At 38.7% G+C, this 27,930-nt stretch overlaps 1 protein-coding gene and 1 long non-coding RNA gene across 2 annotated transcripts; one reads left to right on the top strand and one right to left on the bottom strand.

Annotated features, from left to right (window-relative positions):
* Positions 1-5: 5 nt before the first annotated feature.
* On the bottom strand, positions 6-26,166 carry LOC138044060 (tubulin monoglutamylase TTLL4-like). The gene is made up of 22 exons (XM_068890670.1): positions 24,650-26,166; positions 23,592-23,906; positions 22,624-22,734; positions 21,074-21,147; positions 20,575-20,664; positions 20,372-20,476; positions 19,903-19,985; positions 19,229-19,357; positions 17,997-18,122; positions 17,586-17,684; positions 16,006-16,053; positions 15,576-15,662; positions 13,675-13,788; positions 13,479-13,548; positions 13,021-13,053; positions 12,797-12,868; positions 12,169-12,246; positions 11,793-11,862; positions 10,685-10,755; positions 10,491-10,570; positions 7,985-8,048; positions 6-522 (listed from the first exon to the last, which is right to left on the bottom strand). Exons 1-22 carry the CDS (start codon positions 25,194-25,196, stop codon positions 448-450), a joined length of 2,541 nt encoding a protein of 846 aa, XP_068746771.1. The 5' UTR covers positions 25,197-26,166; the 3' UTR covers positions 6-447.
* Positions 2,611-5,007, top strand: LOC138044055 (uncharacterized). The gene is made up of 2 exons (XR_011131382.1): positions 2,611-2,790; positions 3,580-5,007. It is a non-coding gene; the product is annotated as an uncharacterized lncRNA (long non-coding RNA).
* Positions 26,167-27,930: the final 1,764 nt, after the last annotated feature.

Here is a 27,930-nt window from a genome sequence, read left to right as displayed (position 1 = left end):
TTTGATTCAATTAATCTGACAAATATCGGTCTTTAATAAGCTTAAAAATATATATCTAATTTACAAGCTTAAATACAGGGCTTTACATTGAATAGTGAGAACAAGACTTAACGTTGAATTGTTAATGCTCGTTTCATAGACTCTAGCAACACATTTTTAAAAGAAATGTATCTTACTTTCCACAAAGACACCTAATGACAGTAATGATTTTTACTTTTCAAATTTACTATCAAATTCCACGTATCTGTCATCGCTCAGCTCCAGTCTGTTCAAGTGAATTAAAAGCTCGCGGAGGAACCGTTTTTGGTGACAAGTCTCCATCGTGCAATCTTCGTGCCCAGTCCTAACACACTCCTCCTTTTCTCGACAGAGTGGTTCTTCTTGAAGATAAGGGAGGGGTGGGATCATACTCGTTGTCACTGTCAACGGTCCCCTGTCCTGCACTAGTCAGATGGTGGATTTCACACGGGTTCTCAGCAACGGTTTTGTTCTTTCAGAAGATGTTGCTGAAGTGGAGGACAACTGCAAAAAATAAAATGTTGATGTAAAAGCATCCAGGACTTCACATGATCGTTTCGTTTCGTTACTTAGGGCCAGGATCCCATTACCCGTAGCCTCCATCTTCCATATTAACCCTCTGAGCCAACCCTCTCCCGTATCTTTTTATTTTTAGAAGCACCTCCCAGGAAGGAAGGGGGGAGGGGGGGGGAGTGTTTTCGTGTGAAATCACCAAATTTTAAGTTTTGACAACGTAAGCATACAAAACTGAACCATTCACTTTCTTTTTTAACTTTAAAATCGTTTGTAACCATCCAGTTACAGGATAGTTCGCCCGTTATTGTATAAGGTGAACAAGACTAAATAATTGCGAAATACCTGCGACAGCGCTAAGTCATATTTTGGAGGGACGTTTTCGTTGACGTTGCCGTTGTCGCACTCCGCCAACAGAGCCTTTCTTAACTCGACCAGAAAGAAAGGACTCCGTAGAAATCGTGTCTGTATTATTGAGTACGCGCAAGATGTTGCTTGGAGACCGTTTCAAACCCACCAGCCAAGTCTCGATCGCACTCCTAGACGCCATATTGATTTTCGTACTGACGGCTGGACTTTGACCTTCGCCTTGTCAAAAATATGATGCGCGAGCTGCCTAAACCGGTTTGACCGGAGTGACTAGCCCAGAAACTTGGGCTGCGACGACTAAAAAGACTTGACACGATTTCTGCAGAGCCTCTAGATCTCTTGCTCTCCCTTTGGTGAGTTTTAGAGCGGCTCTGCTCGCAGGGTGTCGTTGTCCCTGCTTAAACTCCCTTTTGACTCGGGGCTATCGCACGAAACGTCAGTTCGCAATCTTTCTTATGGTGGTTGATTTACCTTTATGAACTTGCTTGATAAAACCAAATTAAAACTGATATTACTCTCTATATATAGGCCATGTACTATCAAGAGTGAATTAGATAAGAGTGTCTCTCTATCAAATTGTTATCCTGGTCCCGGAGGTTTTTTTTTTGAGCCGCGAAGCGGCGAGAAGGAGAAAAACCTCTGATTACCTTGGACTTGAATCTCACTTTCATGCAATTTGACGCGTCGCCAGCCGTCAAGCACGTCAAATTGATAATTACTGGGTTGCCTATGGGGAAACCCAGTCGAGGTCTGCGTTTAGTTTGTTTTTTTTCTTTTTTTCTTTTTTTTCTTTTTTTTTTTTTTTCCGTGTCGGTAAAAGTCTTGCCTGTCACTCCCCTGGTAAGTGGTGTCTTTGTGGATAGAGCCTTCTGCGCGTATTTTCGTAGGATCGAGAGGGTAGTGGAACTGCGTAGATTTCTCTGGTGGACACAGTAGAATCATTAACTTAGCCTGCAATGGCGTCGAAAGTCATGCAACGCGAATGGCGTTTTAGTGGATCCTTAAACAAAATATACCCTTATGGAGCTCAATAATGGAAAGTCAGTTGGATAAACTGGGCATGAATCTCAAAAGCGACGAGTACTGGACTTCGACAACAATCTATCGCCCGTCGAGACGAAATCAAAGTGAGCAGTATTTACCTGAAGTACAAGGTAATTTGACACAATTGAGTTTGTTGTCTTCACGCACGCAATGAAATAGGAAGAGGTTTTCGCCTCTAAGAGCAAATATGTTGTTTGCTTCAATAAAACTTTCGCTGGAAAAGGATTCTGTGGTATTTTCTGCCTTTGTGAATTATAATATCATGTTGTGTATTGAATTTTCGAGCTTAAGGTTGAAATGTGATATGCGAGAAGTTTTTTAGTTTTGCTCTGTAAGCAGGAAGGGTTCACAGGCCGATCATGACTAAAACACCACACGAGTACATACGGGTAACATACGAGTAACATACGAGTAACATACGGAACATACGGACACATACGAGTAACATACGACTAACATACGAGTAACATACGGATACATACGACTAACATACGGATACATACGACTAACATACGGATACATACGAGTAAAAAAATACGAAAATATACGAGTAAAATTCATACCAGTAAATTTTTATGCAAAGTAACGACAACTTAAGTAAAATATTACGCATTACTTCCCCGACTAAGGAAAGTTTGCGTTACAAGAGCAAAGATATTTGATATTAAACTGGTGGCCTGGGGTCATGCCTGGTAATCTGATGTGCGCAAAAAATAGCCTGTCGCGCAGTGGATGGTCTTCACGCGATCGATCTTTACCGTGCACTGAACAGATTGAAGAGCATAATACTGATTTACAGATGACACATTTGAGAAAGGAACCGTGATATAGATGTAACTAACAGTGGTAAGTGAAGTGTTTTTGCTACCGCAGATGATACCAAAAATCTGCTTTAGTTTTGTAACATGAAAGATAAAAGCACATGTTTTGCAAACCAAAGGTTTGCCAACTGAATAGTCACAGAATGACACAATCAGTAGCTATTTAGTCTTATATGTCTGTTTATATTTGTCGTTTAAAAGTGTGTTGTTAGAATATCAGGAAAAAATAATTCTTCGGACGTACGGTCAGGGGCACCCAACGAGAATATAGTTCAAAACCACTTAAACATAGCATTGTAAACGTATTTTGGTATTTAACGGTAGATATAGGCATTACATGCATTACAGGCCAAAGCAGTGCAAATGAAGCAGTTAAATTTTAACTGTTGATGTTACAAGTTGCTTTCGTAGTTGATTATGACTGCCAGGCCAGGCTTCTGCCATGCCGCCCAGAAAAAAATGCGCAATTTTCTGTGTATGGGCGCCGTAATAAAGGATAAAATTCCGCGCGGTAAGGATACGCAATGTAATAGTACCGAACGGTGCCTTTTTGCGCCATGCATGTCATTTCACATCAGCACACACTCTAGTCATTGGTAAGCTTGAAGGCATTCGTCCGACTTTAACCAAACATGGACGAAAAAGTACATACAAAGGAACCGTTCACTTTTCATAAGGTAGGGGACTGATGGTATTTTTTTTGTGCGGGGGGGGCATGCCAAACAAATGGCTTTAAGGCACCAAAGTATTCCGCCTGTGAGTGCTACATTCTATCAACCGCAACAACCACAATTTAGTTCGTTTCCGTCAACAGCAATTCCACAACAACAACAGGTCCCGGCTTCCTTCGCACAACCTCAGTTTTAAGGTCCCGATGTCAACAAATTTACCCCAACAGTCTCAACAACTTAGCTCAGCTTCCCTTTTGGCCCCACAACAGGCGTGGCATTCTGGTTGGTCACCCTATCAGTATGAAGTCTGCCTCCTTCCGAACTCAGGCAAAAAGTGCTACGGTTGCAACCAGGACTTTGCCGATAAATATCGACAAGAGCCTCATAACGTGGTTATACGCCACACTGACAGGCGAATCAGAGGAAAAGACCTGGATGGGAACATTCAATTTAACTCTGGCTTTACCCACACGTACTAGCATTGTAATATCGGTCATATTAGCGGAAAAGATCCCTTCTTCGACGGGAAAGTGTGCTGTTCCGCGCAACTAAAACTGACCCCAGAACAAGAAAGCGTAATTATAAACGCAGGAATGTACGTTGAACATTTTTAGATAGATGTGATGTGATGCAAGGTTCGTTGCAAATCTCCTCTTGTATCGTTGCATAGTGAGCATGTATGGCACACCAATTCTCGGGTACTTTAATATCGGAAAATCGCCTCGAACTCACTTTCCAAGTTTATTTCCTATTTTTATGTCGATTCCAGGTTTCATTTCACTCTCTTAATTTAAATATTGAAATATTAATATGTAACTGAAATATTGAGTAAGAGCTAGAATGAGCAGTGTTTTGTTACCGTTGGCAGTTATAGTCGTAGGTTGCCTGTTTCAGAAGTCCTGTGCCAAAAGAGGAAATATTAAGTATACGCAGGACTGAACGTTTAACCTTCAATTAAGGAGTTGTGATGCTCGCAATAGAAATGTATGCATAGGACTTAAAATGTCCATACTCAGAAGTTCTTTTTATTATAACAACGTTTGTATATAGTTAGCTAAAGAATTTAAGTGCGGACTCTAGGTGAAGATCGGCTTACAGCCCTGAAACCACGTGTGAAATATTGTTTTCCGAGTGTGTCTACTATTTGAGGATCGCTTTATGACCAAAGTAATATATGTAGTAGTTGTGTGCATTAAGCAGTTACAGTTTCAGTTACAGTATCACTGAGTTGTCTTAATAATTTTTTATTTCCAATTCAGTTTGTATTTCAGACTTTTGAAGACTTAATTCCACTGACTTCATTTTAATTTTTAAATATTTACATTTATAGCTAAAATATCGTTTCAATACTTAAATAACTTTTCGGAGTTATTGTTTGTTGTCATTAGCAGTTACAGTTACAGTTGCAGTTAAAGTTAGCAGTTTCCAGGTTCAGTTGTCTGACATACAGAGTAAAGACAAAATGTTTTGTTCTATTGTCTAGTTTTGCAGGTTAAGTGAAACTTTGATTGCCAATCAATACAACAGGGTTTACATACCGTCAATAAATATTTAGTTCTTTGGTGTTGCAAGGAACGTTTCAATATTTCTTGAATTGTTAAGAGCTTTTGACGGCTTTAATAGCTTTGTAATTCCTGATATCTCGATGCGAAAAATACATACCCCTTGGACCTCTGATATGAAGTGTGTGTGTGTGTGGAGATTTACTCTGTTGCTGAACCTTTAAGCAGCTGTTTGTTTATTGCTTGCGGATTTTTTAATGTGTCAACTGTTCCCAAAATTCGACATTTTAAACATAATTCTTCTAGTTTCTCAACACGAAGTTGCAAAATCGATACATTTTTACATGTACATGGTTACATTTAAGCTTTCTGGCTTGATTTCGCACTGATTTTTTTGCCATTAAAAAAGGCAACTAAGGTGAAATGGTGAAATCAAGATGGCGGATCTGATGACGTCATACGACGTCAGCGACATCCAAAATATATTGTTTTACTGTGACTAAATTTAACGAAAGCCTTGGGGGGGGGGGGGATCAACATCCCCCTTCCCTCAAACTGAACCGGGAACGTGTTTGCTGACGTGCAAAAATGCTTGCAAGGCTTATAATTAGAGCTTCATTTATGAGGAAAACACTCGTATTACTCACATGTATTGGTATGTATCCGTATGTTAGTCGTATGTATCCGTGTGTTAGTCGTATGTATCCGTATGTTACTCGTATGTTAGTCGTATGTTACTCGTATGTTAGTCGTATGTATTCGTATGTTCCGTATGTTACTCGTATGTTACTCGTATGTTACTCGTATGTTACCCGTATGTACTCGTGTGGTGTTTTAGTCATGATCTCACAGGCCTGTTGGAAGCGTGCTTGAGTTTCAACAAAATGAGGCCCAAAATCAGAGAAAACTTGTGACGCAGATGAATAATAAAGTAGCTGCTATTTCCAAAATGATGGAATTACCTGGTGATAATAACTTCGTACGCGTCTTGGAGAGTAAATTTTGACTTTGCATAAACAAGAGTTGGGCGATTGTGATCTTTGTTTTGACTTCGCTCATTTCATTGTCAAACTTTATAACACTTGACAGAAAAAGAAACTTTTTAAAAACCCGGTATCTTGCCATCATTTGACACAGATGCTTCACTGTTTGACGAGTAAACATGCCGCGGTAACGTAATCACGGCGCCCGCTGAATTCCGGCCATGTCACTTTTCGATTTTGCAATTTACTTGAACATAGCAAAAATCTCCCAAAATGTTTGTCGCTGATCGTAACTTTTTATATTCTATATTCACGGTTTAAAATTAATGTTGTTTTCATGTCGTAAATATTTCATTCTCGATCGACCGTCCCGGAAACTTCCTTCTGCTCTTTCTGAAAACTTTGTATCAATAGTTATTTGCTTTTTCATCAATATTTGTTTTGCATAAAGCAAGCTAACAAAATCTGTACCTTGCTGAGTTCGCATTTGTTAGCGTTAATAGTATTTTCAGTCAGATGCTTCTGGTTTTTATGACGGGTTCATTGTTTTGGTCTCCCATCCTAACACTAACCCCGCTCAACAGGGCTTGACATCAGTGAAGTTTAGTATTACAAAGCTGTCAGATGCTCAGAGGGCACACTTGTGGTGCAAGGAAGTTGTAAGGGAACTTGAAAATTATCAACATGTCAGCCCAGAAGCCAATGTTTCTCGCTTCTCTTTTATTTGTTATTCTTCAGAGACTGGAATGCTGTATTTCAATACCACACAATTCAGTGCCTTCTGATTTTCTGTAGCACGTACCACAGGCAAGCCAGTGTATGCTTCACGGAAGCATCTCGTTTCAAAAGGAACCAGTGGAACTTAGATCACGCGTTCCCTAGGTATTACCAATCAAACGTGTTTGTAAAAATATCAACCAATCCGAGCCTGAGGGTCAGATCTTGACCCTGGCGCGTGCATGAAAGTGAGATTCAAGTCCAAGGTAATCGGAGATTTTTCTCTTTCTTGCCCCTTCGCGACTTGTCTTCGCCGCTTCCTGGCTCTCTCGCGGCTCAAGAAAAACCTCTGGGACCAGGATATCAATTTGCCGCCTTGCTTCAGCAAAATGGAATAATTTTAGATAAACTTAAGGACGGTGCATCTTGAGATACTCGGATTTCCTATCGGTGATGCTTACTAATACAGGGATATTTTTGCGCGGTTTAAAACTATCCGGAGAAAGTAGATCTTAGTAAGTACTCTTGGTATCCAAAAAGAAAATTGGGGGTAACCGTGCATTTTTCAGAGATAATTAAGTTTCAATTTGAGAAAGAACGCCATACATTGCTTTGTATTTTAAAGCTTTCTACAAATATTATTCATGAATTATCTTTGAAAAATGCGTGGTTACCCCCAATCTTCTTTTTGGATTTTAATAACACTTGTTAAGATCTACATTTCCTGCATAATCACACACCGGGGCAAAAATATTGTTAATTAGTAGGCACCGTCCTTAACGCGGGAAAAGAAAAAACAAACAAAGGGCCACCACTTTAACCAATCAGGAGAAGCTATGCCGAGTGTGCCTGCTTTTGCCATGTTTTTTTTTTCAGGAACATGACCACTAATTTCGCAGGAATGGGTATTCTTAAAATAGACTGATTTGTGACTGTGTTGGGAAACCATCCATGCCATTAGAACACTCTCATCTAATTCACTCTTGGTACTATTGAATACTACAATCAAAACGTTGTAGTGTTTACAGCTTTTGCCATTTCTTTGGCCTGTGAAAATAAATGACCGTATTTTCTAGTTTGAACGCTGAACCCCAGTTAAACGCAGGTCTCGCTCCTTCTACTGACCCCTCCCCTTTCGGTTTCTCTTTTGACTTCTGTCCAGGTTTTCGCGCAGCCATTACATTCAACTGATCCTTCGAAACAGCGACAGTCAATCCCAGTGGAAACAAGTGTTTAAAATTCACCAAACCTCTTGCTACGAACACTGGGCCCAACGCTAATAAAAAGAGTTTGCTCTCAAAGGTTGTGATGTGACAGAGCAAAACTGCTACATCAAGGTCTCTTACCTTCGCTGCATGTGACTTTGTTGTTTTCTTTTTTATCTTGGGAAGAAGAAATGACCCTGAAACACTAAAAAACAAAATAATAATAATTAGTGCGTATTAAGGTGAATTCAATGTATGGCCCAGTCCAACTTTTGCCAGAATGATATTCACCAGCTCAGTGATGTGGATTGATTATCTTCTACAGGAAGATGACGTCCATACTATACCACGATGGCAGGAAAGTCAGAGACCAACTCTCCAGAAAGAAAAATAAAGTAATCAGGCAGGCTGACTGTATTACCCCGCGGATTCAAACGACCCTCCACGACGAGCCTTGTTTCTACGCCTCCGAGGAGGAGGAGGAGCTGACTTAGATCTGGATGCCGTGCGACGTTTACTGTTCCATAAAGAAAGAAGAGATTAAGAAAGAATACAGAAGACCAGTGATTAAAAAGGAAAGAAAGCATTCCTTGTGTATTTATGACTCAGAGCCGTAAAGAGTGTTAGAAGATAGATTTACTGGGCCTATACGTGACGAATATTCACGCCAATATGAGCGAAGGCACTCTGCAGTTTACAGGAGGGAACGAAAGCAAGCATTGCAATTGTAAGATTATAATATAGAGAACCGTCCCTGATGCCTGTTGGCACTATGTACCCCAACCACACCCACCAAGAGGTAAGCGGTCTTCTACTGACAACAGAAAGGAGATGAATGATACGGTAGAAAACTAATGGTTTGCACAAGCTACTGAGTGCTTCGTAGAGAATGAACAGATAATCGTTCAAACAGTGTTTTGTCAGTCAAAGAGGCCCGGTATCTGCACAATCCATGCCCCAATCATACAATTAGCCCTGGGAATATCCCCTCTTCTCAATCTTCGGACAACGCTGCTGAACCCTTAACCTGAGCTACCCCTCCCTCGGTAAAATCAGTGCTTCATATTTACGTTACCTCATCGTCGCCATGTTGGTGGACGAAAATATTACAGCATTGTCATGAGCACGAGGTAAGTAGACTAGGGTTTATTGTATGGCAGGGTTAAGGAGCGAATTGTCGTCCTTACACGTAGGTCAGGGTTAGTCGTTTATTCTGTCATTTCAAGAGTGAATTAGATAAGAATGTTGATCTATCACTTTGTGGCCTTGCCCCAGCACAGTCACAAATGGATTTATTTTTAGATACACTTTGCGCGCGAAACAAACAAAGTGCCACCAATTTTAACCAATCAGAAGAAGCCATGTCACGCGTGACTGCTTCTGTCATGTTTTTTTCAGGGCTATGACAACTGATTTTCGCGGGAACGGGTATTCTAAAAATAGACTCATTTGTGACTCTTATCTAATTTGTTCTTGGTCATTTTAAGGAGCAGTGGAAGGCACGGTGGCCTCATGTTTAGAGTGCTCGGCTCCGGATCGAGTGGTCCGGGTTCGGGTCCCGCCTCACTACACCCAGGTGTATAAATGGGTACCGGCGAAAATGCTGGGGGTAACCCTACGATGGACTAGCATCCCATCCAGGAGGGAGTAGAAATACTCCTAGTCGCTTCATGCTACGGAAACCGGAGATAAGCGCCGGCCCTAGGCTAGCAACGAAGACATTTTAAGGAGCAAAGAGGCTCATTTGGGCGGTCATTACCACCTCCTGGCGTTCTTCGCGACTGCAGATTTGACTGTGGGACAAATTCGCACAAAGGATTCAGATGAAGAATTTCTAGAATAGACAAAGAAAAGAGTACAGAACATGTCAAGTGAGCCATGCTATTGCGGGGAAAACAAGAACTTTGTTGCTGAGAAAATTTTGAGAAATAAGGTATTTGGCTTTGAAAAACCTATAACCACTAAAATTAGTACAAAATGAGTATCAAGCCGTGCAAAGTTGGCTAGTCTCTCCAAAGTTAGAGTGACTGAGATCCCAGAGTGAGACAGTGTGTAGTTTGTAGTAAACTGAGAGTGGAGAGAATATTTCATGAGATACTTGACTGTAATACCTAAAAGATACACAGTTTGTTCTCTGTATCTGGTTTGATTTCAAGACTGGTGCTGAGTTCAGCCTGGGAAGAAGAAGAAGAATAAAACAAGAAAACATGATGACAGACACAAAAGTTCCACTGACAGCTTGGTTTTCTGATGACTGAAGACCTTAACACAGGAAAAAAAACAGAGACAAGGAACTGCTCTTCAATTTTTTTTTCGACATTTTGAACAAGAGGGAGCCATGATGACCTTAACTGGATCAAATAAGATAAATTTGTGCAGACAGCGACTCTTCTTCAAAGTTCAGTGAGAAACACTTGTTTAAATCAATGCCCTTGGAAACCCTTTGCCCTTTGGACTATGCTGACGATCTTTGCTTACTAACACACAGACTGGCTGATATGAAAGTGAAAGGAGAAAGATTACAAGAGACTGGTGGTCGGGTAGGGCCCAAAATCAACATCCAGAAAACAAAGGAGATGCGTGAGGCAACAAGAACCTTGGAAACAATTTGTTATCCAAAATGATAATACTCTACATGTTTTCATACCTTGATCTGACAAAACTATTTTCCAGCCCCAACACAGGAGCAGAAGATGATCTGTAGGCCACACCATGGGGACATGTCCACTGCAGAAAAATATAAAAAAATGTTGATTTCATTTGACATTTATTTATCCAGAATGGTTCTTAGCATTCAGTTCATGAGTCAAACATGATCCACATCAATAATAAATTATTTACCTGATGAATTGGGTCTGAGGTTGGCCCTAGATGAAGTTTCTTTTCGGCATATGCCTGAAGAACTGCTATACCTAAAATATGGACAACAAAGTGCTCAAGCATTTGTTCAATCACTAAATATAAATTACATGTATGTACCGATGTTGGTTACATGAGAGTATTGTCATTCGCGTATAAGCCTTCGCACGCCAAATCTGGTAATCGAATAACTCCGTGCTCCCGTGGAAGCCGATTCTATTGGCCCTAGAAGTCCCCAGGGAAATTCTCAACACATTTAAAATGCCGATGCATGCAAATTTCTCTTTTCTCGCAAGTCTACTGACTCAACAGTGTCTCCAAATTTCGTTTCCCCTCAAGTACAGCCAGCGCCGTTGTTTCTATGGCCCACGTGCCGGTGGAACACGGACCAGCCGTTGTCGCCGCTATTGCCCCGGTAGTTCTTGACCAGCACAAGCTCCGCCTGTAGAAGTTCCGTGCTTTTACGTTTACACATTTTCTCTTCCTGTTCCCTGCTCATTTTCAGCGCGCATGTGTGATTTTAGTTTTCTTTTTTTTTTTTTTACTCCAGCGCTCCCCCCTTGCAACGGATTTATTTACGTCGGCACTTTCAGTCGTCTGTTGCTAGGTAAATGGAGAGGGGCGAGTCAGGCTTCATTCACTTATCTTTTCGTTTCTCTGGAAGTAGGACACAACAGAATATCTCACGTTGGTGCTTCATGGTGTCTGTGCAACGTACAGGAGGGTGCATAGTTCAACAAAAATGACGCCCCATGGCGTTTGTGTATTGAGAAGGGGAGATTAGTTGAGTATTGCAAAGGGGAGATTACGTTGGTGTCATACGGCGTCTGTGTAACGTACCTACCGTAGCAGAGAGTGACATTACGTTGGCGCTATGTATGGCCCCTTGGTCGTGTCGAGGCGGGATTTTGCGCCGTTGCTCTTGTGTTTCCCTGGCAAGTGTTGGTTAAATTGGTAAATGCAACGAACCATCTTTTGTTGGCGACTCATGGCGTTTGTATAACAATTTCTGACATTATTTGGAATTATGCCTAATGCAACAGCAATGAGTCCAATGAGACCTTGCTGTAATGCTGCACGTATTACTCACCCAACGCTGTGCTGCGTCCCTCTCTCATGTATTTTCTTGTCCATTCATCTAGTAAAATGTTGTAATAACGCTAAAACATAGACCAAAATATTATAGATAAATATTTATCATTTTATCAGATAATATACCCATAAATCAATCATTCATGAGTGCATTGTGGTGTTCATTTTACAGTGCTCTAATTTGCAAAGTAAAAAAAATTAACATGCTTCTAAATCTGGGGTTGGTTGCTGGAAGCCTGGTGAGCGCTAACCGTTGGTTAAGAGGTATCAAAACCTATAGGTTTCCATGGTAATTAACGCTGGTTAGCGCTAACCATGCTGAGAGCCAACCTGGGCCAGAATAACATGGAGAACTTTTCCTAAAGCGTACATACCTGGGATTCAAAAAACCTGAGAAACTTATTAGACGAAATTGAAGGAAAAACTCTCTGAAAACAACCCCTTCGACTGTTCTGAAAAACAAAATTACATGCAAACACGTGTCAACTACAGTTTTAATAAACCAACAAACGTTTCCCTTTCTGTTGTTAACCAGTGCTCACTATGACCACAATTAAGGACGGTGCCTACTATTCTATTGTTATTGCGCATACGTTCTGTGCATCTCGAGATACTCGGATTTCCTATGGCTGGTGCTTATTAATACAGGGATATTATTGCGCGATTCAAAACTATGCGGAGAAAGCAAGTGATCTTGATATCCAAAAAGAAAATTGGGGGTAACCACGCATTTTTCAGAGATAATTAAGCTTGAATTTGGAAAAAAAACGCCATACATTGCTTTGTATTTTAAAGCTTTTTACAAATATTGTTGATTAATTTTCTTCCAAAAATGCGTGGTTACGCCCAATTTTCCTTTTGGATTTCAAACACTTGTTAAGATCTGCTTTTCTCCCATAGTCAGTAAACCGCGCAAAATACCTTTGAATTAGTAGGTACCGTCCTTAAGTTTCTCATCATATATACATAATTATGATAATGATAACGATTACGATTGTTTACCTCATCTTCAGTCTCCATGAGCATTCTTATGTCATCTGGTGTCAAAATGTCCAGAATGGACTGCTTTGTGCGCTATCAAAAATAGAAGAAGAATGTCTCAATGCACATTATTAATTTTAATAGTTGACATTAATGTTTGTTTCTTGACTTGCCAAGCAAAACAGATATGTTTGTGTACAAAATAATGTTTACATTACGGTTTTGCAGCATTCAGGAAACCTTACCTCATCCAGATGGTACTGGATATAAAAGGAACGCTGAAAAAAAAAACCAAATCTTTTTAGTTCGCTACGATATACAGTTACATTGTAAGAGCTCTGTGCATTTAGCCCACAAGAATGACAGGCAGATGAAGAAGAACAGATAATTTCATAGTATTGTATTACTGTAATCCATTGACCCCTGAGAGCGAGTCATTGATTTTGCTCTGTCTAACGACAGACGATTTCGAGGTGTCAATGCCGTTAAGTCCCTTGCATTTAGAGGTTTCACAAAACAAATAAAATGAGTTTAATTGAAATTAAGAATAACAAAGACATCTAAATTGTGATAAGAATGGGATTTGAGAGCATGTCAATGGTCTATGATGGTTTTCTAAAAAGGGATACTCACTGACTGTAGCAAATGCATCATATGAATAATGTCAAATTGACCTCTGGAATATTGAAAGCCAAGAACCCACCTTTGCTCTCTCATCGGCTGATAGACCTGGTGTACCTTTGTCTTGAACAAACTGGTTCATGATGCTGGTACTAAAGCAAAGAAAAACATCAAAATCTTAAGCACAAAATTCTAATTAAATGATGCTGTGAACCCAAATCCAGTTTGATGTTCAAAAAATCATCGATTGACACGAAAAAAAATCATTGACATGGCACCTTGACGTAGACGTTGTGATGAAGTTCTCAGGTATACGGAGACCAGCAAGGTTCAGCAAGTCCTTTACCATCTGTCCCTTTATGTTGCGATCGAGTTGAGAAGTAGAGTGAAGACTGCAGATGAAAACAAAATGTTCATAACTGTAAATGTTTACTGTGAGTACAATTTTACAGTAATCTCTTGGCCAAGAAAAAAAAAGTGATGCTTGACCCTTGGCCCTTTAAGCCCTAAGGTGTCCCTCAGTGATAAGAAAAAAGGACCACAACAAATTTTCTTCTCTGCGAAACTGTTGGAAGCCTTCGGTTAGCTGTCGGCCAACTGTCGGTCAACGGTTGGCCGACAGATTACCGACAGGTTACCAACAGTTTCCCAAAGAAGAAAATTTGTTGTGAAAACACATAGTAAACATTGACCCAGAAACAATAATAATCCCGATAAACACCTCCTGCTTACCAATTATGAAATGCGTAGCGGATAATTATATCATTCATGAATTTTGTAACCAACAGTCGGCCAACAGGTTTTTCAGGGAGCTCTTCTCCACAATTACCGAAATTTGTGAACGTAATCATATAATTATATGAAATGAATCATATATTGAACTGCAGATGTGAAATCAAGTGAAGCTATGATCCTCCCAGTTATGAACGCAACTTTAACAATTGCATAGAGAAGCCTGAAAAATTCAGGACTTTGACGGGGTTTGAACCCATGACCTCGCGATGCTGGTGCGATTCTCTAACCAACTGAGCGATGAAGCAACTGACATCTGCAGTTCAATATATGATTCATTTCATATATCATTACGTTCCTTGATTCATTCATCACGGGAACATTTGAACCCACAAATGATCAGCTCCCAATGTCAGTGGCTTCGTAGCTCAGTAGGATAGAGCACCGCCCCGGTATTGCGAGGTCACGGGTTCAAACCAATTTCTGAATTTTTCAGGCTTCTCCACGTAATTGTTAAAATTGGGTTCATACATGTAACTGCAAGGATCATAGCTTCATTTGAAATTTCTGTCACTCCTAGGAGACTAAGGACTAATAATTATATTATAATTACAGTGAATATTATAATAATTATTTAGCAACAGGAAAATATTTTCATGCACCCTCCCAGCAGAGCCTTTACGAATTCAATAAGAAAGAAAGGACTTGGCAGAAACTGTGTACAGTCCTTACTAAGTATGCGCAAGCCGTTGCTTGGAGACAGTTTCAAACCCAGGCCAAGTTTCAATTGCACTCCTAGACGGCATATTGATTTTCGTACTGAAGGCTCAATTTTGATCTTTGCCTTATATGATGGGCACTGCCTAAACCTGTTTGACAGGAGATACTAGCCCAGAAACTTGGGCTGCGGCAACTTAAAAGACTTGACACAAATTATTTCTGCAGAAACTCTCTTGCTCGCCCTTTGGTAAGTTTTAGAGAGGCTCTGCTCACAAGGTGCATTTGTAGATGCCAGACAGCTCTTATTGTCTCAGCTAAAATAAGACTCCTTTAGGCTCTGTAACTCTAAAACGTTTCTGGAAATCAGTAATTCTATTAGCCTCCATTGTAGACATAATCTAACACAGGTTAGTAACATCTGCGAAGCAGTGCAAAAGCAGTGCCGAAATCCTTGCTCTGGGCCCCCCAGCAGCATACCAGGATTTGAGTATGCACCATGATTGGTCTGTTTAAAAAAACAATTGTTTGATTCGCCGTCAATTGGCGCACAATACTGGTAATAGCAAATGGAAATTTGAAATGCATTTATTTTCGCTTGTTCGCTGAGTCCGTTGGGGGTCCATAAGATAACTGCATGCATGGTGTTAGACAACATCTGCGTTGAAGGCTATAATGCTAGCTGAGTTATTGAAAAGAAAAATATTTTAAAATGAGAGCAATGTTTTACCTTGGGGAAATGTTGACTTCTAAAAGCCAAGGTTTAAGATTTTCATCAAGCATAACATCAAAACCAAACAACTCATGGCAGCATGACCTAAACAAACATGAAGTACGAATCAGAAAACTCTCTTTGCAAGGTCTTTTAATCAACAGGACATGTTGCAGTTAAGGCAAAAGAGTCTGAAGATTTGGAGGATATGCAGTGGGATCTGGTGTGTGATCTGACACACAAGAGGAAGTTACATAACTTGGACTGCCAAAAAGCTGGACCTTAAGCTAAGCAGCCTTCCAGAGCTCCACAGATAAAAATCTAATCCCGCCCATAATTACATACCTTGATAAAAAAAAAAGATTTGAAGTTGTTTTTGTATGTTTGCAAAGATTACACCTTTTGATACAATGAAGATGAATAAAAAAACCGGTAAGTGCACACCAACCTTTTCCTGACATTTTGCTTAACCATTGTATTCACCGCTGAATCAGACCTGAAAAAGGAAAAGTGGCATGGAATGAGGAATGAAGATTTCAAAAATAGATATAACCTTGCAAATGAATCAACCATAGGTACTCCAAGCTCACGGAGTATCGTTGTTGTGTTATATAAATTTTATAAGGGTTCGGATCAGGAACTTAGCGATCGTTATTTAATTAGGGCATTAAAATAGAAATAAAAATACACCAGAATTTAGAACTACTGTTTCCCTGTCATATATATAATTCCCCACGGTTGATTACTTGCTGGCGACAGTCTCGCATATCTATCAAAGGAAATCAGCCATAAATTCACTCCGAACGCTCAGGTCGCCTCCAGATTTAGTCCAGTGCATGCTAAAGTCCTCCTCTAACTAATGCCTTTCTCTACCGAACAAAAACTGCTGCGGTGCAGGAAGTTTGGCTCGCTAATCTAACGGCTCCCCTCTATTGAGGACTGTCGACAATGCTTTGCCTCAAAGTTCTGTCCACAGCCGTTGGAAAACACCTTACCAACCGGGCCCAACATTCAAATTTGTTACACACCAGGTGGGCAACGATGTCAGTGACAGGTACACTGTAAAACAAACTGAATGTTTATGTTTTGTTTGTGAAACATCTTTATAATGCATCAGCATTTCCCTGAGCTTCGTCCGTAAGTGTAACTGCGTGACAGCTCAGTACTTTCCTGAGAAGAGCCTCACGTTGTACCTGACACTGAGGATAAAGCCTCGTAGCCCACCCTGTGTGTAAAAAATTTGAACCCCACGCCCGGTCGGTGTTTTTCAACGGTTTCGTGCACGGAACTTCTGAACCAAGCACGTTGCTTGCCCACGTCGGCAATTTTCAATTCCTTTCCGTGAAAGTTTGTCTGATATAAGGATTGAAATAATTATGTAGCAGCACTATCATCCTTGGTCTCAGTGGAATGTCGGGTTGATTTGAGCTTTTAGGAACAATTTACAGCAGCTTGTGTTTCCGACTGCTTCATTGGAGTTTCCATAATTTAGGTTCCTTGAAGATAAATATGGAGAGAGAAAACAGCGAACCTACAAATCACTGGAATAGCGCTGAAATGGCCAAAGTATGCCACAAAAACACTGATAAGGTATAGAGAAGACAAGCTAAGGCATATTTGTTTTATTCATGTTCCTTATTTTGACTCCTAAACACATTAAAATTTTGAAAATTCCCATACAAATGCTTATAATTTTAACTGATCGTGATCCTCAAATTACATTCATTGTTAGCTTTTTTCTAGTTCAGTGGTTTTGTAAGCCGTTTTCATTCAGTTTCTTCTCTGGTTCTTCACTGAAGGTTTTGTCAAGATATGAGAGATATGTATGAATATTAAATACTGTTGAGTTTTCCTGCAGTTCTTTACAAATCAACTTGCAGCACATATCATGATCAGACACATAAGCTAGGGACCACTACTAATCCAACCAAACCCTCCCTCCTCTCCCCTCCAGGTCTATTCGTCCCTGTAAATGTTGGAATTTATTTGACTAAAATGATAAAAAACTCAACAAGTAAAAGCACTTACGCTATGATTGCTTTAACTACCAGATCCTTTATTGTTTCCCAAACATGGTTGAAGTTAACATTGATACGTTTCATGTATCCCCACAGTGCCTTCAAACTCCTACAACATGAAAAGAACAATAATTTATTTAAGTTAGAAAATAATGAAAAGTTTTTCTCAGACATGCCTGAAATTGAAATTTCACGTATCAACTTGTATGTGTACATCAATCAACTGTAAGGTTTTAGAGACCGACAATGAAATTATCCACAAAACTGTGAATGAATTGACAAAATTAATAATATTATTATTGTGAGACCCAATAGATCTGAATGAGAATTGACTCGATCTTCTCTAGTGTTCCTAAATATGACAACAGTAAATAGATATGAGATTTATTTGATACATCACTCCTGACATGAAAATACATACCATTTATGACCCTGGCAGGCATTTTCATCGGAGTTAGCTTCATATGCTCCTTCATTTTTCTTGTTGATGCTGTAATTTGTCAAGTGCATGAATTTATTGCTCAGGCTCTTCATAGAAGTGGAATACCTTGGATAAAAAAAAAGTCATTGCATTTCTTTGTATTCTTTTCATCTACCTTTTAAAATGCAAATTAGTACAGAGGTTGCAACCTGCAGGATTAATCAGTTCTCCATGCAAGTTTGGGACAGAAATAATTATCCATAATCACAGGAAAAAATAACAGATTCCCATTTTTGGCTATTTTAGGGTATTTAAAGAATACCAACAAAAATCCCAAATTTGGAAGAGTGAGACAAGTCCCAATCAGGGAACTTGGTTGGGAATTCCCTGGTTGGGACTTGTCTCACTTTGCCAAATTTGGGATTTTTATTGGTATTCTTCAAAATACCCTAAAATATCCAAAAATGGGAATCTGTTATTTTTTCCTGTGAATGCTCTAAAATCATTAAATTCTCATGCACCTTTTACAGGATTTAACTTGAACTCGCAACTTTTTGGGTGTCATAGTACAATGTAATTCCCTCTGTATTTTATTAAGAATGGAGACATTTCAAGTCAACAAACTTTGCTATGATTTTCCTTTTTTTATCATTGAAAATTGAAAACATGTTAATAGATTAGCTTAAATGACTTTCGGAGCCCAAAAAGTTATTGGGACTTTCGAGAAAAGGGTCCCAGCTCGCAGCTGCCTTGATAGCTTAGTTGCTAAAGAGCAATATTAGTTAAAACACAAATGCACCTGTAGTCATGGGTTCAAATCCCATTCCAGCCTGCTTCCTTTTGATTGCTTAAGCTTAATTGTGATAATCTTTCAAACTTTCATTTTATTTTCATTCGCTTAATGTATTGATTTGGGTTTCTACATGCTGTCACTTTTAATCCTCCTGAATCTTGGGGTACTACAAGCAACTGAATGATAAGATTGTTCTTTATAGTTTTCCCACGCTGGTGCCTTTAGTGAATGCCATTTATAGATTTGCCACTGTTACCAACTATATCAGGTACACAAATTAAATGCTTCTGCCTGGAAGTGGTGATCCTGAATTGACAAGCCTACAAATATCTAAGATATTGAAGGATAGCCACATAGATAAATAATTATTTGGGTATATTCTTTACCTACCACATAATGTACATAAGAGAAGACTACCTAAGATAAAGAAACTCCTTACTTGCAAGTTGCAAATCTCACTAGTCCATCTTCAAAAACATAAATTCTCAAAGGATCGTATGAAGTGACATATACATAAATACGAAGATCAAACTTGCTGCCATTGATGAGATATGGCTTGGCAAGATACCTAAAGAATAAAGTAAAACTTTGGTGAGATATCAACTCACAAGAATTATTACAACACATTTAGTTTACAGGTCAAAGGTGATAAATTATTGTTTACTATTAAATAATGAAACAATCCTATAAACCTGTTGTTTCTGTCAAGTCTGGGTCTAGACAATATCTATAAGCATATTTTTTTTAGTATTTAAGGTTAACAAAAATAAAGGATTAGCATTTTGTGAATGACCTGTGATGTAAAATATATACATGTAAGCCTGCCAAAATGTTATTATCGGTCAAATTAAATGTTTCCCTGAATTATAACAATGCAAAAATAAATTCATAAAGTCTGCACCTTAATTTATTTAATGCCATTCTCAAAACTTTAAACTAATGTCAATTAATAGGCAATAAAAACTGTGGATATCCAAGCATGCGCATGTCAAACCAATACAAAAATTAACACAATTCCAAATTTTTCAGAATGTCTGTGAGAACAGTTTCAAACGTTTGTAAAATAACATTTTCATTTCAGACTATGAACTAAAAGGTCCTAGAGGAACATACCTTTGGACAATAACTGGCCTTTTCCGTGGTATCTGTGTCCATTTGTGAATTACTCGAATTCCAATCCCCCTTGCTGAAGCAGGCTAGAAACAGTTTGCCAGAATAACATTTTTAAATTAGCTGTAAGCTGACGATAATAACTAACATAAATTGCAGTACTGGACCAGAAAAAGTCATACAAGTGTAAAAATGAAAGCACTGAATTTCCTTTTAAAAGTGAGTGTGAGCTCTAAACAGTCTGCACAGGATTTTGCCTGACTCAAAACATTTCCTCAATGGTGAGCATAATCACTTAATTGTACTTTAATTTGTTTAATGCTCTAATTACTTTTTCCTGCAAACTTTCATTTGTGTGACTTACAGATATTGATGAACTGTATTACATGACTATTGCTTCATAGTGTGAATCACATTAAGAAACGATAATAAATATGTGGAATAATAATGAAAGCTGTATCAAAATAATTACCGGTTTGAGAATCCATTTCTGCCTACCATTCCCATCATCCCAAGCTCTCTTGAGAAGTTTGAAATCATAGGGCAGAACAAAGGTTTGAGGGACAAAGCCATACTCCTGAAAATTTAATACACGTGTTTATCCCATCAAGATATACTGTAATGTAAGGAATCTCTGAAGTTCAAAATCAGTCTAACGACACTTATGACCTTTACCTTCTTCCCATGGTGAACCATCATTTTTGAAAGATTTCTCCAGAGTCGGTCTTTTCTTCCAATTTGAAAGGTGCCAGGAAAATGATTGACCTGTTAAAAGGCATAATATTATGTTTCAATGCAAACTTATTAGTCGGGCCCCCCCCCATATTCAATGTTGGAAGGTAACACAACAATTTCCCACTAAAACCATTCAGTTTTGCACAACATTAAATAGGGGGGAGGGGAGAGGAGCAATGAAGATGTCAAACTGCTGACCTTCCCAAGGGTTTTGTTCATGATTGTAGTTTCAAGAGTGCATATAATATTTTTCATTGTTGCTCATCAGAAGGTTTTAATCTCTATTTTCCAGGTGCTCTGAAAAATCATTATTTTTTTCTTACGTACATGTACTGTTGGAATCCATGTTCCTGCAAGCTCTTTGGTGTGATGTTGGTACAAGTACATTTTTTAACCTTTTTCTCAGTGCTGTCAGTGGTAATTTTTTAATTTTCCTCACCTTCTGGTACTCTCTGACACTTTTGAAACAGTTTGCTTTCATATGCTTTCCCCAGTAACCTAACCAGTCATTTCCTGTTTTCAATCATACAAGAAAATAAGGACTTTTTAAAAAAATAATTTCAAACACTAAAAGTTAGTTCTCTTATCAGGAGTGCTAAAAAAACACAGAGGCCAGTTGCTTTTGAAAGATTAATAGCCTTTTCAGTCATATGCAGTACTTGCAGGTAATTTTAAATAAAAAGTACTTAGTACATAATTAGCATTTAAAGCTGTACCTACAATATTAACAAAAACAGCTGCCCGGCAACCCCGGCATATTATACAAAATATTAAGGGAAACATACCACTTTCAAAAATGGCATTATCTGGAGCTGCCATGATTGATTCACTTAAAGAGGGTTTAGGGAAATAATTACAAGGGTAGACCCAAGTGTCTGGGAGTGTATTTCAATGGGACATTTTGAAAATTAGAACCTTAGAAACATTATTTCCAGTAATAATGTTGAAATTCAAATAAGGCCTTTAACTATTTAAATCTGAGCTTATTGATTGCTGATCAGCAGCACCACCAGGGAAAAGAAAAACATTCCACATGGAGCTTTATACAAAAGTGAAGTAATATACAAATTATGACTTTTAAAAAATACAATATGAATAAAGTTAAGTATGGATGAAACAAGCTATTATAAGCGAGTCTCACGAGATATGCTCACATGGTCGTCAACCAAAAATTCGAAATTAAAACAAAAGGTCTGCAAATTTGCTCTATTATTCTGGGGAGTAGACAGTAGGTTTGTACTTTCTAACGTAAAAATGCTTGCAGTAGGTGTAAATTTGCGGGGTCATTTTTCTTGTACAATGCTCTTGATTTTAATACCTTTATAGTCTTTGTTTTGGCATGTAGAAACAATGTCATGTTTCTTCATGGAATAGTTTTCATTATTGAAGTGTTGTCATATGCAATCATTTATGACAGAATTTGCTAATTAGTGCTACCCAATGCATTGTTGGTTGCAGTTGTCACAAATGATTTGGTAGACAGCATTTCTTTTTATATACTAAGCACAGGTTGGTGTTAGAAATGGGGCACTGGACCCTGCTGTATGTTTGCTCTGTGGTGTTGTGGGAGAGAGCTTGTTTGAGGGTGTAATGATCTGTGAGCAACACATGCTGGGATGTGTTTATAGGCATGGGATGAGTTTACTTGAAAAGTGCATTGGCTTCACTGTATTTGGAGTATTCCTTGGCAATTGCTTACAGTGCTTGCAGTGGAGTAGTGGACTATCCATACGATAGTTTAAATTAATGGTTAATTGAAACAAGGATAAACTCTGTGCCACAATGCCTAACAACAAACTTGATATCTTTCAAACCACTGAACACGCTTATGTAAGTGCAATCTTTGTTTTCCAAAAGAGACCAGAATCATGCACTGAAATTGTGTTCAAATGTTTTTCACTTTAGTTTACGTGTAAGCGGTTTGAATGAACCACTTTAAATCATCCCCAGAAACCCACCACACAAGAAGTCAGAACATAATGAACTTACTCTTGGTTGGTTTAAATCCTGTTCTTGCAATGCATTGCTTTATGACATTTGGTGTTATTGAACTCATTTTCCATTTGAGCAGTTTTCGTAATTCAGCAGGAAGTGGAGCCACTACAAATTTGAATAAAAGAAACCTACCTTATTCTCTAGTAATGCTATTATGCTTAGTGTCATACTTTGCTATTGTAGTATCCCACAAAAATAATCGTTGTTGTAAGTTGCAAATGAACATCACACAAAAAACAATATTCATCTCATTTAAGTCAGGAGCTGGAATTTTTCAATAGTGCTGAGGAATTGCAAAACAAGAATTTGGGCAGTTAATCAATAATTTCTTTCAGTTTCAGTCTTATTATAATACAATGTAATTGGCTTTGAAAGGTATTTCTCCAGGACTACGGGTAGTCCTTTTTTTCCAGAAAGAAACAATAATAATATTACACGTAGGTAATGTCAATTATTATTTTGGTAGGGGTTTCATTAGCCAGTCACCAGTATTAAAACCACCATCTATGTTATCAGAAATTTGCCTCTCACCCCCGGCTACTCTGCCTTGATTTTCACTCAAACCCTTGCAAAAGACAAGAGTGACCGCCGCTTACATTGATTACCCTAGGCATCTACTTCAAAAGTTATTGGAATGGAGTTGTGCAAGTAACAATTTTGCAGCTAAATTACGCTACAATTAAGCTATCTTCAGATTGAAAGAAAATTCACGACGAGAAACGAAATAATTTTGTCACTTCTTTTTATTTTAGCAAATTAAAGTAGCAGCAAAGTGGCAACCTGTTAACCCTTTTGTTTCGAAAGAGCGAAGGCGAAAACAAGTCACAAAATTTGAGACTTCTCCAGACAGTTTTGTTACAAAGCAAAAAAATTCAGTCTCAAATGCAACTGTATTAGTCGCAATTTCAATCCCTGCAAATAGTATACTTTAATTGTAAAATATACCCTGGTAGGTACCGTACCTTTTTCTCCCTCAACAAAAAAGTAAATTGTAGGTGGTAAATGGGCAAAAAAACTTGGAACCAGTGGTGAAAGCTTATCCTTTCTTTCTTCATCAGCTTGTGTTGTCCATGCATTGGCTTTCTTACAGGCCGTACTTCTACTACTCGATGATGAAGGTTTTGATTGGCCTACAGGCCCTGATCCCCTGCTCAACCTTGCACTTGATGCCCTGGTTTTTGCAACAGACACTTGTGATGAAGCTGCAGAACTTATCGATGACTGACACCCGTCTTCATCATCATCATCATCATCGTCGCCAACATCAGAGAAGCCAGCTATATTCAAAACACAGGGAAAATTATGCATGATTTGTATGTTAGATTACAAATTTATGTTGCAAAGAAATAATGGCAAATTGTTACAGAAACATGCTTGGTGACAGAATTGGTATGGTATTGCCGTCTTAAACATTTAGCCAGGATTGTCGAGCCTTAGCTGATCATGTTGGCAAGTACATACATGTACTTAATAATAATTATTATTACTATTGTGAGAGGTCTGTTTTAGGACCCAGCTACCGGTATATCCACACACCAGGGCCGGGTTATTCAAAAGCCGATTAACACCAATCCCAGGTTACAAAATTAGCCAAGGAGTTTATTTTTCTACTCCCAAATGCTGGTCAACACTGATATTTGGCAAATCTTGAAACTTTAGAAGAAGACTATCTTGAGATACAAAAATAAGCAAAAGAAACTTTCACCAAAAAGTTGAAAACATGAAACAAAAGTTTACGCTAATCCTGGATTAAGTTAATCGGCTTTCGAACAACCTGGCCCAGTAAAATTTTTTTCCCAGCAAAAAATAAAACATCTCTGACTAGGATGATAGATATTATGTTTCTTGCAATTTATTAGCTTGAAATTGCATCAATGGCAATTTTATCTTTTAGTGAATTCGACAACAGACAATGGTCAAAAATAGATCATTGATATCCTGTAGTGATCTATGCTCTTGTTAAATGGAATTTCACTGCCAAAAAATTTAGTGTTAGCAAAAAAATATCACGTCATCTCACCTTCATCAGATTCATCACAGTTATCAAAATCATCGTCAAAGTTTTCCTTGTCAAACCCATCTTCATCTTCATCAATCTCTTCCTCCTCACAATTCTTGTCCTCCTCTGCATCTTCATCTTCTTCTGCTATGTCAGATATACATCCATCCCCTGGCATGCGTTCCCATGATGGACATCTTGATTTTTCAAAAAACTCTTCATTATCCAAAGACTCTCCATCTCCGCTAACTCTTCCTTCATAAATAATTCCATCCTGTTTGTGAATATCGTAAAACTTCCGCACTAGTCTTTTCTTTGTTTTTGGTTGAGTGGGTGGTACTGGCCTAACGTCGTTTCTGGCAACCAATGAGGTTGACTTTGTAGCAACGGGTCTGGCTTTTTGTGGTGGGTACGGCACAAATTTCGGGTCTTTTTGCGATGACATAAAATGTGCCTTAAGAACAGGGGGAGTAGCTTTAGCTCGGCAGAGTCCACTTGGTTGTTTAGATATTTGCATGTGGTTCAGCCTAGATGACAAACTCTTTTCAGAAGGTGTCCTGGAAGTCATGACTCAATAGAGCTCTCTCTCCAGAAGACTTGTATTAATTAAATATGAAGATTCTTGTATTTATGTTAAGATGTCCTTTGTTTACCATACGTCCATCATTTTCTTAACTGGAGAAAAATCAGCTAATACTTCCTGAAGCTACTGTAGCGCTTTAAACGCCGAACCGCAAACAAAAGATTAAAACCAACGCCAGGGATTAAATTCAATTTCAAGGAGAAAGCAATTCTATATGTAACCTCACTACAACTCACACATCAATTTGATCATGACTAAGCTAAACGTCCAAGTGATTTGTGATGAACTATTGAAGGCATAAACAAATCGCTGGTAACAGAAATTCTGGTTATGGTCCAAAAGAACACACACTTTACAAGGCCAACTGCAAACTTAACGACACCTTTGACCTCCTGCTTTACAAGCTTCTTGTGGTTTGATGCAGACAACAAAGTATTTTTCACGAAATGTTTTCCCGAAACGGAGAAGAAAGAAAGGCCGTTGATAAATTCGTGATCTTGAACAACGGTATAACCAAAATCGAGGAAGTTAAAACGTGATTTCACGACAAATAATTTGACGTGATAATTTGGCCAAATTAAGTCACTGATTATCCCTTCAAAGGAATTTTATGACTTGAAAGTAGTTCCACTAAATTAGCCTGTCTAAAAGAAACGTTTCGGTTCAAAAGCCGTAATTTCTTTCTGCTTTTACAGTGTTGTGGTGAAAAGGTTCACCTGTCAGAACGCCGAGGGACTACCGCGTCTGTTTGTTGACCAGTATCTTCGTTGATGATTACTCGCGCTTAAAAGCCAAACGTAGGCCCATTAAAGCTTACATCCACCTTTCAATTCCTGATCCCTTCAAAGAGAGAAACTAAGCGATGCCACAAGAAAATGAAACGGAAACCAGTAATAAACTGTAAATGACGATGTGTCCACCATATACCGCCGGTTAAAATAACTTGGTCGAACACCGTGGCAACAAAGCAACCAATCAACGCGACGCCTGGTGGACTCCCATGGAGAGCCTTCCTGGGGAGGAGTACGAAGGTAACTATTCTTCTATCATCCCATTTTAAACATGGTCCGCAAGAGCCGACATACGATGACCATGAATTAATGCTTTAAACTGCTCAATTTAAACTGTCATGAAATCGTCTATTAGTTTTTCCAGATATAAAAATCCTTGCAGTCCCAATAGGGAAACGTAGACTTTTGATTTCTGAACACGACAAAGTAGTGCTTTTCCGCTGTTATCCTCGTAATTTCTTTTAAAGCCGACCTTAACTGAATATGTCAGCAGCGAAAAGCTGTCTTCATTAGTTTTTCTCACCTCTGTTGTTACTTAGTAGTCAATAGTGAAGTTAGTGATCCTGTATATTTAAACTCCAATTTTGTATGAACCGTCACTTCTGAGACCTTCTGAAGGTGTATGCGCCTACGAAATGTCAAGTAAAAGATGATTTCAAATGATGCATTTATATCTAATGTTTGTCATCGCTGTTTGTGTGTTATTTCTACGTTAAAAGAAAACACTAGGGCTAATCTTTAGTATCTGGTTATAAAATTTTCCTCTAGCCACGCTTCAGCCATTTGATGCCGGCCAGTCTCGTTCTTCTCGAGTTGCCTCGTTCGTGCCCAAAAAGAAGTCTGGGTAATTGTGTAATTCCACCAACAGGAAGGTTCCCCCCCCCCCCCAATTCTCATTTCATAGATTTTTTACAAGTGTCGGACTACAGTTCTACCAGCAAAATACAGCATCGATTGAAATCTTAAGCTTTCATAGGCCATTTCCGAGTTCATGTCTGCCTCCTCTTCAAAGCGAGTCTAAGTGCAAAGTTTTCGTGATGGTAATTAGTTCTACTTTACATATGAATAAAACTAATTTTCATGGGAAAAACCTCGCACTTAGACTCGCTTTGAAGAGGAGGCAGACATGAATAATAGGAAGGTTCTGGAGTTGTTCATCCACAGAAAGGCTAGATACAACTTCACTCGTGATACCTACTACATTGTACAGTAAAAAATAGTCTTTCTCCAAAATCAGCGTATTGCTTCTTAATATGTTTAAAACCGGAAACACGCAAGGACTGACGAAGGAATGATGTGGAGTCCAGCTCCCAAATGACAAGGGTTAGAGGCGAAGTGTGTTGATTTCGTCCGAAGGATCAAAAATACCATAATACTCTTTGTTTGCACTCCAAAAAATTTTATAAGCATTGTTTTTATTTTCTCTTGGGACCATTGTAACTCTCAAGAGAAACTGGAAACAATGCTTATGCAAAAGTTTGGAGGGCAAACAAAGGGTGCATTCTTTTGGGAGTATCCTGGCTATTCTTATTAGGGATTAGGAATAACAGAATACGAGGAATATCTATTCACAAATTAAAGAACGCTATACACCCTTTTAATAAGTCTAATATATGCCGTTTTCCGCTAATGACGTCGAACTCCGATTTCTTTTGTTGTTTTAAGCCTTTGTACATTTCTGAATAAAATTTTGAAAGCACGAGTTCGACGTCACTAGCGGAAAACGGCATATATTACACTTACTAAAAGGGTGTATAAGGAATACTATCAACGAAGGTGACCTGGGAACTATTGTGTCTGCGCATGCACCAGTTGCGTTTGCATGGCGACTGAAAATAGGTTTCCCGAAAGTTTGAAACACGAAATGCTAAAATATGGCCATAAGAACCAGTTTTTGGCGGTTTCCTCGATTTTTGGGTTTGCTTCAT

The sequence above is a fragment of the Montipora capricornis genome, chromosome 1, assembly GCF_036669925.1.
Source record: "Montipora capricornis isolate CH-2021 chromosome 1, ASM3666992v2, whole genome shotgun sequence".
Classification (NCBI taxonomy): Eukaryota; Metazoa; Cnidaria; class Anthozoa; order Scleractinia; family Acroporidae; genus Montipora; species Montipora capricornis.
The sequence above is the reverse complement of the archived record's forward strand: the minus strand, read 5'-3'. Positions and strand labels throughout refer to the sequence as shown.

Coding starts and splice junctions, on each gene's coding strand:
- LOC138044060 (XM_068890670.1), bottom strand. CDS start 25,196: ATGACTTCCAGGACACCTTCTGAAAAGAGTTTGTCATCTAGGCTGAAC. Junction 22,735..23,591: donor TTTTGTTGAGGGAGAAAAAG/GTACGGTACCTA, acceptor TCAAATTTGTAG/TGGCTCCACTTCCTGCTGAA. Junction 10,756..11,792: donor GGGACGCAGCACAGCGTTGG/GTGAGTAATACG, acceptor TCCATATTTTAG/GTATAGCAGTTCTTCAGGCA.